The 14,724-nt window shown below is 47.4% G+C and overlaps 2 protein-coding genes and 1 long non-coding RNA gene across 12 annotated transcripts in view; 1 reads left to right on the top strand and 2 right to left on the bottom strand.

The window, feature by feature from the left end:
- The window catches only part of dmxl2 (Dmx-like 2), a 30,220-nt gene extending 25,199 nt beyond the window's left edge, over positions 1 to 5,021 (top strand). For 2 of the 6 annotated variants that reach the window (XM_053864943.1, XM_053864947.1), the window contains 7 exons: positions 421 to 481; positions 564 to 691; positions 762 to 839; positions 914 to 1,005; positions 1,083 to 1,135; positions 1,333 to 1,550; positions 2,995 to 5,021. In XM_053864943.1, the coding sequence (XP_053720918.1) occupies positions 421 to 481; positions 564 to 691; positions 762 to 839; positions 914 to 1,005; positions 1,083 to 1,135; positions 1,333 to 1,550; positions 2,995 to 3,204 (840 nt within the window). In that variant the 3' untranslated portion in view covers positions 3,205 to 5,021. The remainder of the gene's footprint in view (positions 1 to 420; positions 482 to 563; positions 692 to 761; positions 840 to 913; positions 1,006 to 1,082; positions 1,136 to 1,332; positions 1,551 to 2,994) is intronic. The other 4 variants (XM_053864945.1, XM_053864944.1, XM_053864942.1 and 1 more) reach the window with 3 other exon arrangements.
- Positions 4,530 to 8,184, bottom strand: gldn (gliomedin). The gene is made up of 10 exons (XM_053864949.1): positions 7,560 to 8,184; positions 7,436 to 7,487; positions 7,343 to 7,360; positions 7,143 to 7,241; positions 6,983 to 7,063; positions 6,805 to 6,921; positions 6,643 to 6,717; positions 6,442 to 6,567; positions 6,236 to 6,386; positions 4,530 to 6,168 (listed from the first exon to the last, which is right to left on the bottom strand). Exons 1-10 carry the CDS (start codon positions 8,091 to 8,093, stop codon positions 5,703 to 5,705), a joined length of 1,719 nt encoding a protein of 572 aa, XP_053720924.1. The 5' UTR covers positions 8,094 to 8,184; the 3' UTR covers positions 4,530 to 5,702.
- Positions 8,185 to 9,196: 1,012 nt separating this feature from the next.
- The window catches only part of LOC128758709 (uncharacterized), a 30,836-nt gene continuing 25,308 nt past the window's right edge, over positions 9,197 to 14,724 (bottom strand). For 3 of the 5 annotated variants that reach the window (XR_008414536.1, XR_008414537.1, XR_008414538.1), the window contains one exon: positions 13,513 to 14,721. This is a non-coding gene — a long non-coding RNA (uncharacterized LOC128758709). The other 2 variants (XR_008414540.1, XR_008414539.1) reach the window with 2 other exon arrangements.

Below are 14,724 nucleotides of genomic sequence, written 5' to 3'. Positions count from 1 at the left end.
TCGTACCTAGGTTTAAAGCCAAACGTGTTCCTGAGTTTGTGTTTCCGAGTTTGTGTTTCCAGCTCTTATCGGCGTCAGCAGGACTCTGCGACTAAACACCGTCACTGCTGAGTCTATATCGGCTGATACAGTCCAGCAGCATTTTTTTTTTTTTTTATGAACACATGAACTTGATAGCACCAGCCGGAGACCCAAGGTACAGATTTGCGTCACGGTTACATGCAGCCAGTGTTCTGGTTGTCCCAGTCGGGAAGATAAATTTGGTGTGAGATAATCACAGAGAGTGAGGACACAGGGTTTCATCTGCTCCCTCATCCAAGTCACTGACAACAGAAATGACTTTTTCCAATGGTGTCTGAAGAGGACTAGTCTCATTATTACATTATTGTTTGACACTTGCGGATGTCTCCTTTGGTCCAGATCATGAAGAGGAACCTCAATAATGTGAAGAGAATGACGTCACACCCCATATATCAATACTGTAAGCCTCCTCACTTGCCCTCACTCTTACACACAGAAGGCTTTTCTTGGTTCCACCGTGTGTTTGTGTGTCTGGGTTTCAGACATGACAGGGGCTCAGGATGGGAGCGTGAGGATGTTCGAGTGGAACCGACCTCAACAGCTCATCTGCTTCAGACAGGCCGGCAACGCCAGAGTCACCCGCCTGTATTTTAACTCCCAGGGCAACAAGGTAACCGCGCACCTTCCCAGCCAGCCCTCTGTCTGTGTTTGATGTTCACTGTTGTGTTTTGGTCCTCCAGTGTGGCGTCGCTGACGGCGAGGGTTTCCTGAGTCTCTGGCAGGTCAATCAGACGTCCTCTAACCCCAAGCCCTACCTGGTGAGGTCACGACCCTGAGACAAATCCTGAAAGTCCCAACAGAACCTAACATGTGCTCACGCTCCTGGCTGCAGAGTTGGCAGTGCCACACCAAGACCTGTGGAGACTTCGCCTTCATCACATCCTCCAGTCTCATCGCCACAGCCGGGCAGTCCAACGATAACAGGTCAGAGTCATGCCAGTGATGAACAGGCACATGGTTTCCTGCACCAGATGAACAGCAACACGTTGTGTCCTCCACAGAAACGTTTGCCTGTGGGACACGCTGATTTCTCCAAGCAATACTATGGTCCACGGTAGGAAAGCCACCACTGAAGTCTTGTATGACCTCAGTAGGCCTCCCAAATGGTGTCATTTAGATGCAACTACTAGTTTTTGACTTCAAGTTGACTTGAATTTTGCATTTCTCTAACTAGTATTAGCTGAATACCTTGTTGAGAACACAGTAGCTCGTATTACACAGAGTTTTCACTTCTACATGTGCTCCTCGCAGCGTTCCCCTGCCACGAGAATGGAGCCACAGTGCTGCAGTACGCTCCCAAACAGCAGCTCCTCATCACCGGAGGCCGGAAAGGCTTCGTGTGTGTGTTCGACATCCGTCAGAGGCAGCTGCTCCACACCTTCCAGGCCCACGACTCGGCCATCAAGGCTCTGGCACTGGATGCCTTCGAGGACTTCTTCGTCACTGGCTCCGCCGAGGGCAACATGAAGGTGAGACACACACACACACACACACACACAACTCCCTTACACTCTCAGTGACTCAGCAAAACATCCCCTGGAAGCTATAAAAAGCTTTTGTCATTCGCAGCTCAGAACTAAAACCAGTCAATATCTGAAGGAGGATCACACTCTGGTGATTGTTAAATGTCCCTCAGATTTGGGCTCTACTACGATGATAAAAGCCAGACCCTCCATGATCAGATTCTGCGAGTCATTGCTTCGAGAATGACATGGTTTAAATAAAAAAACGTTGGACATTCTGCATTATTCAGTATTCGGCCAAGCATTTTAACTTTTTTCAACTTTCAAATTTTGAATTCAGACTACTATCCCTGCTCTTTGTCCTCAAGAACTATTGACTATACAAGTAAACACGGAATGATGTCGGGGTCCTTTATAGCTAGTATGGAAAGTTACTTACAAATCAATGTTCACTTCTCGCTGTAAAAATGCTCCTGGTGAGACACATTATTCAGAAACTGGTTGAATAATGAAATGAAAAATCTATATAGTCTGTGTGAATGAGAGGGAGCCAAGTGCACAGGTGAAGTTACAGGATGCAGAGATAAAAAAGGTGGAGGATTTTAAGTACTTAGGCTCAACCGTCCAGGGCCATGGAGAGTGTGACAAAAAGGTGAAGACACGGGTGCAGGCAAGATGGAATAATTGGAGAAAAGTGTCAGGTGTGATGTGTGACAAAAGGGTGTCGGAAGGGACAAAAGGGAAGATGTACACAACTGTGGTGAGGCCAGCAATGTTGTATGGTTTGGAAACAGTGGCACTGAGGAAAAGACAGGAGGCAGAGCTGGAGGTAGCAGAGATGAAGATGCTGAGCTTCTCTCTGGGAGTGAGCAGGATGGATAGGATCAGGAAGCAGTAGATCAGAGGGACAGCACATGTCAGGTGTTTAGGAGACAAAGTCAGAGAGGCTAGACTGAGATGGTTTGGACATGTACAGAGGAGAGAGAGAGACAGTACATTGGTAGGAAGATGTTGAGGTTGGAACTGCCAGGCAGAAGGTGGAGAGGAAGGCCAAAGAGGAGATTGATGGAGGTGGTGAAGGAGGACATGAGGTTTGTAGGTTTGAGAGAAGAGGAAGCAGAGGACAGGGTGAGATGGAGAAAGATGATCAGCTGTGGCCACCCCTGAAGGGAGAAGCCGAAAGGACAAGAAGAAGAAGAAAAAAAATCTATACAGTCTGACTTGATCTTTAATTCAAAAGGAAAGTTTTTCATTACAAATCTTATAAAGAATAATTAGAAGGACAACTGTGTTCAAAAAATACAAAAAAAGTTTTGGGGAAAGTGTGACATACATGTGAGAAAAGAAGATGTATTGCATGACCTGAAGTCCAAACAAAGAAATGCCTGGACCGGAGGCGCACGTCACGCTCAACACACGCACAATCCAAAGTGGTTCTCTCGCCCTGCAGGTGTGGAAGTTGGCGGGTCACGGGCTCATGCACTCGTTCAGCACCGAACACGCCAAGCAGTCCATCTTCCGCAACATCGGCGCCGGGGTGATGCAGGTGGAGACCCGGCCGGGCAACCGCATCTTTACCTGCGGCGCGGACGGCACCCTGAAGATGAGGGTCCTGCCCGACCGGTACAACATCCCCTGCAGCCTGGCGGACATCCTGTAACCACGACCCCCGGGAGGACAGGCTTCCGTCACACTTGCGCTTGGTTGATATGGGCGGCGGAGCGGCTCGGCTGTTGACCGGCGCCCTCCCAGTGTTGCTAGGTTGGCTGTCGGGCCCGGCGTGAAACAGAGCTGCAAATCCTTCTCATTTCCGGAGGCTGAGGGCGAAGCCGCAGGCCGCATACTTGATTTCAAAGCTAGATTTGTCGTCCTTTTCTTGAAGAATCTCAGCTCTTAGAGTGTGTCCATAGGGAAGCTATGCATGTCCTGTTCTCGTTACGCGGTGCAACCACAGGTCTGTTGATAGTGCTCTGTACAAGTGCTCAAGCAAATTTTTCAAGTGTGTAACTGTCGTCATTTTGTGCCCACGGCTGAAACTCTCTTAGCATCTACTGTAACCAGCACTGTGGTTTGTTCTCCAGTCAGTGGTTTCCAGTGTGAATCGAGTTGTTGGAATTTGTTTCAATGGTCCCGCCCCCCTGCCCCCGCGTCTCTGCCCTAATGGAAGCGTGGCCCCTGTAGTGAAACCCCTCACTGGCTCATACGCTCTGGCCCTGAGCCCCGGCAGGTCCGTGTCCACCTGTGCTGCTGTGTCTGCCGTCCGTGCGCCTGCCTGCCTGCCCCCCTTCCTCCCTCCCACCCAGCCACCCACCCAATGCCTGTTTGTGCGGCAGATTGCTAGAACATTCCTGTTTGGAAGACGACGTGTTAAGCTCTCGTGACTGTGATTTCAGTGTTTCCATCCGTCTGTTCCCGACATCAAAACTCCCTGAGCAGAAACACAAAAGTCCATTTCCTGGTTTTGCACATGATATCATTCTGTCTGTTTTTTTTTTTTTTTGTTTTTTTTTAATTCGACCATTCCATCGTGAAACTGTTTAACTTATTGCCTTTTTATTTTAGGAATGTAAAGGGGGTTTTAACTGTTTCTGACGTGAAAAGAGCAGCACAGTCTGGTCTGTTTTACCTCGCTAGTTGTTTTTAACCGTTTCATTCCGAGGACAGTGATATTTGCACTCAAATTCTGGAGACACTAACCTTTATTTAAGACGAGTATCGATGAAGAACCTGTTAAATACAAATGAATGTGTGGCTGCGTCCGGCCTCGTGGTGAAATGTTTGAGATAGTTTTAATATATAAATGATATAAATAGATATTTATATATATATATATATACAGATAGATATATGAAATATCACGAGAGCTTGTACAAACATAAAGGTATTTCTTTATTTAGGTTTTTATCATACCAGCTGGATTAGTTGTGCGTTCTCTGTGTATGTATGGTATTTATTCAAGAGGTTTGTGTTTCTCTTCCCTCGCTGTGCCCTCCATGTGTACTGTATGTGTATCTAGTGTATCCTCAGAGGTCCTGCTGGTGTCTGGTGTGTGAGCGTGCGCATGTTTGGCACCAGGGGCCAATATCACGGGTCGACTCTTACCAGGGCACTTGAGCCTGAAGATGTGCAAGAACAGAACAGGTCATGGCCAGTTTTACCTTTGTAAAGTGAATAAATTGTTTTTATTTCATCAGGTGCTCGGACACTGCTTTTGAGTTCTTGTTGCTGTCAATAAAGTTCCATGCTGCTTCTCTACAGGACTATGAGTGTAGACAAAGACACATTCCATGGCCATGCAAGTACATCAGAGGTTCACAGGTGCCTGGAGCAGGAGGTACAGCAGCAACACACACATATCACTCTGTCGGAAACGCTCTTGCAAAGTTGTGTAGTTCCATCTCTAATACACAACACAATAAAGCTTTCGCTCACATCGGGAAAAACAACAAATTCTTTCCCTAAAGTTTTGCCCACATCAACCCGGCGTCTCCTCAGCTTCTATTGTCCACGAAGAACTAGTTGCAGGAGACTGTCTCAGTCCCTCACACCTACGGACAGTTTCCAGTCATGAAATTACGTGGGTATGTTTTGGGACGGAGGGAAGAAACCCTTAATAAGAAAGAGCCAGACTTGCTCTAAGTCTTTGGTGCTAGCTGTGTTGCCCCAAGCTGTTTTGCTGTGAACTGTTATTGGACAGAGTGACATTTATTTTCAGACAAATACGAACACACAGTCTGTTTCCTTTAAAGCAAACCGGTTTTATATACCCAGCAGTAACAAAGAACGTCTGAATACTTTTTCATCTTTAGGTATTTTTCCACATAACTCAGTCATGGAAAACGCAGCCCCAGTCTGACATGCAGCCCAGTCGGCTTGAACTGAGCCTCATATTTCTGAAGCCAGAATATGCATCACAATGTATCTGACTGTTGAAAGACAGTCAGATCGGGGAGGACATTAGTCGCATCACAAGTTTGACTTGTTAAGTTACAGATGTCTATTGCCATGTGAAAGTTGGAGGCCAGACTCAGAATCTTTGTTAAATACATACTTATATGTGACATAAAGATCAGACTGAATACAAATAAATAAATGAAAAAGAGGAGTTCATCAGACAGTGATGGTCCAGGTCGGCGGCGGCGGTGAGCTAGCGTGGTCTCACTCGTCAGAGATGAAGTGGACCTCGTGGACCCGGACCTTCCCCTGGTCCCACACGTACAGCTGTCGGTCCTTGGGACTGTAGGACAGCATGGCCAGCACTCCGCCGGGAGACCTGACGTCGAACGTCATGTTGACCGGCTTCCCCTTCAGAAGGTCGAACGCGAAGGTCACCCTGGTGTCTCTGGTGTCGGTGACGTAGAGAACCCCGCAGGCGATGAAGGCGTTGCCCGCCTTGGTGCGAGGGTAGGTGGTGTTGATGTAGGAGGTGATGGAGAAGCTCTTCTGGTCCAGCTGGGCCACGGTGATGCTCTGGTCCAGGCTGGAGGCAAAGATCAGCCACAGGCCGCTCTCGTCCGCCGCCACCTTGAAGTAGGTCTTGGAGTTTTGGAGCAGGTAATCCAGGTTGTGGTGCAGGGCGTAGTCCACCGCCAGAGTCTGGAGCTTCTTAGTGGCAAAGTCAAACCTGCGTAAGAAGAACAACTGTTTTAACAACCGTGGAGAAACCCCTCGTGCTTCAGCTGAGGCTTCACTTGGCGAGCAGAGAAGTTCCAGCGATGTGGTAGTAGAAGGAGCCGTTGTGGACGACGTGTCCGCAGCCGTGGTAGAACTTCCTCACGTCCACAGTGTGGCTGCTGCTGTTCAGGAAGGAGGCGACGCTCCGGTACTCCTTCACCACCCGACCTGGGGGGGGGGGCTGGTGAGCTGATGTCAGTGCTGAGCTTTCTCGCAAACCTACCGGAGAAGTGTTCCGCCACCCAGACTGTCTGGTCACTGCTCAGCGCCGTGTCCTTCATCCAGGCTCCGTAAGTGCTCTCCATCTTCACCACATCTCTGGGGTCGGTGAGAGACTTGATCAGGCACTCTGAGGGCCCACAGCGATACACAACATCAGCCTCAGCTCAGTCTGGTGGTCTTCAGCTAGCGTCTGGGAACGCACCGTTTTTCTTCAGCGGCTTTTCGCTCGGCCTGCCGGTGTCCTTCAAGGTGTCGTCGTTCGGTATGCCGTGAAGAGCTTTGAGAAAGAGTCACCCTGAATATCGTCGACTCTTGGCTCCTGACTACTCAAAATCCCCTCATGGAAACCAACTGAAAACCTCACCAAGAGACTCTGCTGCCTGCAGGTGTGCTCTGCTGTGCCTTAACCTGGGAGGCCCCTGAGGCCCTGGAGGACCCATGGCACCAGGAGGACCAGGGGGTCCAGGAGGTCCCGGTGGACCTGTGACACGCAAAGTAGCGCAAGTGAAACAAGTCTGAGGGGCGTCATGGTTTAGCCTTACCCTCGACGATGACATCATTGGACTGCGAACTCTCCCCCGGGGGGCCCGGCTCCCCCTGGACACCTGGCTCTCCCTTCTCTCCTGGAGGTGGGAATCCAAATGAAAGGCGTCAAACCCTGAACATACACTCATGAAGTGACCACAACAACCTCTCTCCTACCTCTTCTCCCTCTCTTGCCGTCGGCCCCCGGCACTCCATTCAGCCCAGGGAGACCATCGGTCCCATTGTAGCCCGGCAGGCCGTCCGCTCCGGGCAGACCTACAAAAACACATCAGCCAGATTTGAATGGACTCCGTCTAAAGAGGACATGGGTCAGTAAACCACAAAAGGAGCTTCACAGTGAAGAGGTATTTGCTCACCAGGGGGTCCCGGGGGTCCTGAGACAGAGAGGATGGAGACGTTTTAAAGCGGTGCCGTGCTTGGAAAAGAGTTTTAAGAGTGTAGCCACCTACCAGCGATGCAGACGCCCTTGGAGCTGTTGCAGATGTCAATCAAGAGTTTGATCTGAGGAGAGAAGCGTCTTTGAAGCTGAGTGGAATCAGACACAACAGCTGGGAAGTTCATGATCCAACTGACCGGCACCATAGAGTACGTCATCATCATCATCATGTCCTCCTGAGTGTGGATCTTCTGGACGCCCTGCTTGTGCAGATGCTTGTGCTTCATCTTCCTCGGCTTCTCCTCCACCACCTCCTTGCTGACCTCCTGCTGGTACAGCTCCTCTGGGTCCACCTCCCTCGTCTGCTGCCCTCGATCCATCTCCATCTCCAGCTCCATCTCCTGGCTCCTCTTGTTCCTGGAGTACTGGTACTGGGATTGTCCCGGTTCCTCTGCCCTGGCCCTCAGGCCTGCCTGCCTGGGGACCTCCTGGAGAAACTCTACCACCGAGCTCTGCTCCACCTGGCTCAGTCTGGTGTCTGTCTGCTGCAGGCTCAGCTGCTGCTGCTTCTGCTGGACCAGCAGAACCAGCAGACCCATAGAGTTGGCCAGGGCCAGCAGGCATGTCCCGTACAGAACCAAGCGCTGGGGGAGAGTCATGCTGGGGGTCGGGACCCACATGGTCAAGACTTCCCCTCCTCCCTTCTGAGGGTCCAGAGCAGACTTCAGCATTCACGCGGAGACCAGCGGCCCAAAGGTAGAAACAGCAGACAGGGTCCGGTCCGGCTCAGCGGGGTGCCGCTCCTGACAGCACAGTGGCTGTTGTCTGTTGCTCTTCCAACTGAAGGATTGGCCCAGTGAGTGTGTGTGTCCGGGACACAACGCACTGTAGGAGTGGGCTCGTCTGGGAAGAAGCCCCGGCCTGTCCAGTCACCTGATTTATATTCAGCTCGACCCATTCTGGAGCAGCGCCGTGGGCAGCGTGACATCAGACAGCACGCACGCACACACACACACACACACACTCGTATCTCTATCCTTGTGAGGACCTCTCATTGGCGTAACCCTTTCCTCTTAACCATCCAAAACAAATGTATCACCTCAACCTGGGCTCAGAACCAAACTTAAACCCAATTATAATGTTATAAATTATAAATATTTCATATTTTCACCCTCAAAACTCCATGTGTTTTTTCCCCCATCGTGTCACTTTTTTATGTAGAAATGAAAAAAAGCTTTTTATTTTTTAATCGTTTTATTTATTTGATCTTTGAATTTTCCGCCAAATTATTTTAATGTGCATTTTAACCCATTTCTACACGTCATACTGTGATCTTTTTATCCAATTTCCCATCAACTTTTATCATTTTCCTTCCCTCTGTCATTTTGATTTCATGGTCCAACAATGCCAGAGAAGATATTGTGTCTTTTTTTTTTTTTTTGCATTTAAAAATGTGTCTTTTTTCTTTCTTTCTTTATTATTCCCCCCCAAATAAATCTAGCCATTAATGTCCTCCAAAACATTTTGTGCATTTTAGTCAGTTAGTTCTTCGCAAATCGTGTTATGTAATTTTAACAATTGGGAATTTTGGATATGGGCAGGGTGCGATAAACATGTTAATGTTACAGTCCTGTAATTCCATAGTTGCTCTTTTTTTCACTCCTGACACTAAACGATGTCAAATATTATCGTGAAAATTGGTAGTAAAATGTTTTTCAAAGCTGTGGATACATTATGAAGACACAAATAGAAATTTTGTTTTTGTTTGTTTATTGTTTTCAGGAAAAAACTAAACTAAATTCTTGACTGTTTCAATAAGTCAGTTCACAACGTTGTCAGTATAAAGGTCAACAAATAACAGAAGATGTGTTCAAAACTGAACCAAAAATAAATAAACCATCAGATTAAAAAAAAAAAAAAGCACAGTGCGAGGGGCGTCCGAACACCTTTCTCCACCACTGTAGGTCAGCAGGACTCCTGCTCTACTCCAGCAACAGTCTGTGTGTCTCTGCAGCACTGACCAGTGAAATCCTCACTGCAGTCCATGTCCCGGCTGAAGCGCTGCAGTTATCGCGGCTCCTATTTCACCAGAACTCCACCTCAGGCACTGAAGCTAATCACATTCTTCCACCAGTGATAACAACAATGACCTGTTTCTGCGTCGCTTGAACAAATGAGGCTTCATTTTCAGTAATGACCGAGAGCCTTGAGGCAGCACATGTTGGTGATGATCAGAGAGAGGTGCAACGGTGAATCGTCTCTCCTCCACAAGTCATCGTCTTCACTTCATTCAGGATCTTTCTGTTCTGTCCCACTCCCATGATGCCTCTCTGTGATGGTACATTGACCCCTGCACGTCCCTCTTTCTTCTGCAGCCAACATCGAACAGGAGAAATGCAGTTTTATCGAGCGACACAAGTGCAAGAGCTGTGCTGCCTGGAGCTGTGGGTCATGGCCATTTGTGGGGGAACTGAAAAGGCTGCGGCAGATGTGAACCTACTTCCACCCTGAGGAGCACTTCCTTTACTCTGCTGCTGTCCTCGGCTCAACTCTCAGTCCTAGAGAGAGTCGCTGAAGACCAACCGAAACCACAAACAACCTGTAAAACCGTCTCATTCATGAACTGGAAACAGAACTGGGAGACGCTTTACTGTGATAAACTTTTGGTTACGAAGAGGAGGAACCGAAAATGAAAGAGAATTTTATGTGTCGCACAGAGGTTCCACACTTTTTCATGCCATAAAAATGAAAAACACATTTTAGAGACATGGCCTTTTTTTGCATTGGAATAAGTGTCTTTTGTCTCTCTCTTTATTATTATCCCTTAAAAAATCTAGCCATTCATTTCCTCCAAAAATATTTTTGTACATTTTTATCCACAGATCATGTTATGTGTTTACATTTGAAAAATGCCATTTCTTCAACAAGACATTTTTAATTGAAAAACACATTTATTCATGAATATCAAGTGTTTTTCATTGTTCTTGTTCAGCATTCCGTCTCTCGCCGCAGTCGCTGACACGATACGCTCAGCGTCTTCAAACCACTGAAAATATCAGACAAATAACATTTAGTGATTTAATGAAGACAAACACTTTTGTCTGATCATAAGACAAAAGGGATATGACTTGACATTTCTTCACATAACTCTTTCAAAACGTGAAGTAGCAGAGTTGCAATTGCAAAAACCTACATTACACGATACAAATCTGTTCACTGGCGGAATGTGACGCAGCTCAGTCACAGTCAGAGCTGAACTGAAGAAACTGAAGCAATTCATCACAAACATCTTTTTCCTTCTTCACCTCGTCATCATGGTCATGATGCTAATGGCCTGTTTCATGACCACAGACAGAGATGCGGCTGACCACAACAGTGAGCTCAGAGACAAGGTTACATTAACCTCTGAGCTCAGCAGGAACATTGTTGAAGGGCCCGGGTCACGGCTTAATCATGCGGAACAATCTCCCTCTCAGACATCATCCATGACAGCGGCTCCTCCGCCACACAGACCAGCGTTTCAGCAGCTCGCATTCTTTGGCGTGGAGGCGGAGGCGCGCTCTCTGACACTGAGCCACTTCAGCAAACACTCCTTCCCTGTAAACAGCTGCGGCGTTTCACAAACACATTCAAAATGAAAGGAAAAGACGAGAGCCAACTGGTGCTGGGTAGTTTTGTTTTTTCACTGTTAGGAAACACTTCCAACGATGAACTCACTGAACCATGTTTCTGAGCAAAGTCACAGTCACAAAAGAACGTTAATCCCTGGATGCGAATCAAAAAAGAGAAACTTTATTTTTCAGATCAGTTGATCACTGTCGATAAGTACACGAGGCACATGACAAGAATAAAGAACACGTGTTCACTCTGAGCTTTGAACCTTTGCCCCGCAGATTGTGAGGATAAACCCGAGGCATCATCTTCACAATCTCAGGACCCCCACAATATGGCTCCCATGTTATCATCCCACTTCTGACGCCAGGGTGGAGAACATCAGTGCACTCAAACTCTCTACCTATATCAGACCTCTACTCCAACAAATGTGTCGTAACGTGTCTGTTTTTCTTCTCTCATAGTTATTAGACATGCTAACAAAATTACATCATTTTATATTAATAGTATTTCTTCCTCCTCAAAATAAAAACGAACTACAGTGGAAAAAAATACCTTGCAATAAAATGCCTTTAAATTATGTTCACATTTCTGCTTGAGTAGTTGAAGATTTTATATACAGTATCTATATAAATGTGTTTTAGAAAATTTGGCATCTTGAATTCCAAGAAAGTTATTTATTAAAAAAAGGCTAAATTTCTATAATGCCAATGGTAAATGTAGCATTATATATAGGAACATTATCTTCCATTTGTCCAACCGATTACCTTCAACTTCTGAAAAAAAAAAAACATACAACTTGATGAAAAGGATTTTTATGATGAGGAGAGACGTTGCAACCATAAACAGCGGTGAGCCACAGAAAAGGCTGATCCCAAGTGCAGTAGAAGCCTCGTGGTCCACACGAACGTCTGACACGAGACATTCACTCGTCAATATCAGATGAAAGCGAAGACCTTCAACCTTCTGTGAAGGAGTGGGCCGCGCTGGAAATTAAGGATATTGATAATAAGAGCACAAAATGATAAATGATGCGGCACAGAGCGTGCTCCTGCTCAGACGTGCTGATAAATCACAGAGAACTGGGCAAAAGATGAAAAGATCATTAGACCAAATAGAAATGTTGCTGAGTAATAACAAGGTTCGGTGCGACAGTCCTCCAGACGCGTGTCAGATATGGAATAAGCAGCTGGGAATCATGGGGTTCACTTGATAAACTGCTCACGTGTGGATTGGTGTTTCAGTCAAATGGTGTGAGGAAATGATCACAGTGGTCTGTGAGCACCAATTCATTTTCCTGTGAAAACGCAAGAATGTAAATGCGAGATAATCCTTGTCATAATATCAATATCCGATCTTCACGAGTCCACCGTCCAAACTTTGATGTTCAAAGCCAAACGTCTTCTTCTCCTCACCATCTGTCAAATACGGCACTGTAAACCCAAGGACTCTGGCACGGGAACAACCCTCAAGGTCATTGGTGTGTTATTGACAGTTGGCTCTCATGTTGTGGCTCTGTGCCTCGCCCTGACCCAACCGGTCCCAAGCCAGGACTGCATAAAGAGCCGCGTCCCCCCCGAAGGCTGGCCATCACTTGAAGGAGTCCGGTCCTGCTTGGTGAGCTGGAATCTGCTTTCTAAATGGATGTGGCGTCAGGTTGTGAGTGGGAGATGACTCCTGTGGGTTTGGACTCCCTGGTGCTGGATCTGGTCTCCGTGTCCCACAATTCAACGGCCGGGGGATCACCTTGCGTTTTCAGGGCCTCATGGCTTCTGCTCTCCCTGCTGTTCCTCATCTTGATGCTTCGGAATCATGGCGAGAAGCAAGCAGTTCCAGGTAGGTGCTGTTTACTTCCTCTGTCGCAGCGGAGCTGTTTTTACTGAACATGCTGTGTTTGAACAGGCCCTCCACACCTGCTGGGTCTGGGGCCACTCCTGTCGTACCTGCGCTTCATTTGGACTGGGATTGGCACTGCCAGCAACTACTATAACAACAGGTACGGAGATGTAGTGCGAGTCTGGATCGACGGAGAAGAGACTCTAATAATCAGCAGGTGAGTTTGAAATCACTTACGGTCTGAAGTGACTTCATCATTTCACCATGTTACTGTCCCTCACTAGCGCATCAGCGGTGCATCACGTACTCAAGCAGCAAAACTACACCTCACGTTTTGGCAGCCAGCCAGGTCTCCGCTGCCTGGGCATGCACGAGCGCGGCATCATCTTCAACAACAACGTCTCCCTGTGGAAGAAGATCCGCGCCTACTTCAGCAGAGGTGAGCCGCACCACGCACCCGGCCCGCTGTAGCTCCGGCTGACACCTGTGCGCTCTGTGTGCATCAGCTCTGACCGGACCTGGTCTGCAGCGGACGGTAGACGTCTGCAGCACGGCCACACAGACTCACCTGGACCACCTGGAGGACTTCACTCAGGAGGCGGCTCAGGTGGATGTGCTGGGGCTGCTGCGCTGCACGGTGGTGGACATCTCCAACAGACTCTTCCTGGGTGTCGCCATCAATGGTGAGTTCACTGAGAGATGATCACAATAAAATGTGTCGTCACAGGAAGAAACCTTCTAGATGTTATGAATGAAGATTGATACTGTAGATCCGGGTACTTCGGTTTCCTCCCTCCGTTTATTAATGCCTTAATAATTCACCACATCTTGACTTCAGTGGATTCAAAGCATTCAACATGTACAACTTGATCGGTTTGTGTTAAGTGTCATGTTATTCTCCTCTTGAATCAGAGTACTTTCATAACTTTCTCACAAGTTATTAAAAATTGTTTGCCACTTTCATACAGGAAAAGACAAAGGAAAACCAAGTTGTTGGTAGCGGAAAATCTGTAATACCTCATTGTTTGTTTGTTTGTTTTTTACATTGAACATTGCAGTCAAGTCTTTTAAGTCTGCTAAAACTATAGTGGTTTCATTTCAGTTTGAACCAATTTTATTTTAAAACACTTCTCTATTGACTTACGTTGTGATCTGGCAACTGAAAAACCACTTCACTTAGACATCCAAACACATGAATCTGCATTGTACTTCTAATGCAGCATGACCTCAAAGAACTAAAGTATAGCAGCACATCCATTATTCAAGTCAATTTCTCTGTGTCCAGAGAAGGAGCTGCTGCTGAAGATTCAGAAGTATTTCGACACGTGGCAAACTGTGCTCATCAAGCCGGACATCTACTTCAAGTTTGACTGGATCCACCAGAAGCACAAAGCCGCCGCGTAAGACGCTTCCGTGCCATTCTGCATCTTCACGTACAAAAGCAGGAGATAGATCATGTGTAAATATTGGCTGCTGTTGAACAGTCGGGAGCTTCATGATGCTATTGAGAGTCTGGTGGAGCAGAAGAGGAGAGAGGTGGAGCAGGCCGACAAACTGGACCGCATCAACTTCACCACAGAGCTCATCTTCGCACAGGTGGCTCACTCAGTACTGATGGATGTTGCTTTTACCATGTACTAGACAACACTTTATATTTAGACTCTCACTTTTTTTCCTTGTAGATTTGTGCGTAAGACTTAGCATTGTACTGAAATATGATACGATCAAAACTCAAGGCTGAGAATGAATGTTCCCTCTACCCTCTTCCCTCAGAACCACGGGGAGCTCTCAGCCGACGACGTGACACAGTGCGTGCTAGAGATGGTGATCGCGGCACCAGACACTCTGTCGGTCTCCCTCTTCTTCATGCTGCTGCTCCTCAAGCAGCACCCGGAGGTGGAGCTGCAGCTGCTG

Source organism: Synchiropus splendidus, chromosome 5, assembly GCF_027744825.2.
Source record: "Synchiropus splendidus isolate RoL2022-P1 chromosome 5, RoL_Sspl_1.0, whole genome shotgun sequence".
Classification (NCBI taxonomy): Eukaryota; Metazoa; Chordata; class Actinopteri; order Syngnathiformes; family Callionymidae; genus Synchiropus; species Synchiropus splendidus.
This window is presented reverse-complemented; position numbering and strand designations above follow the sequence as displayed.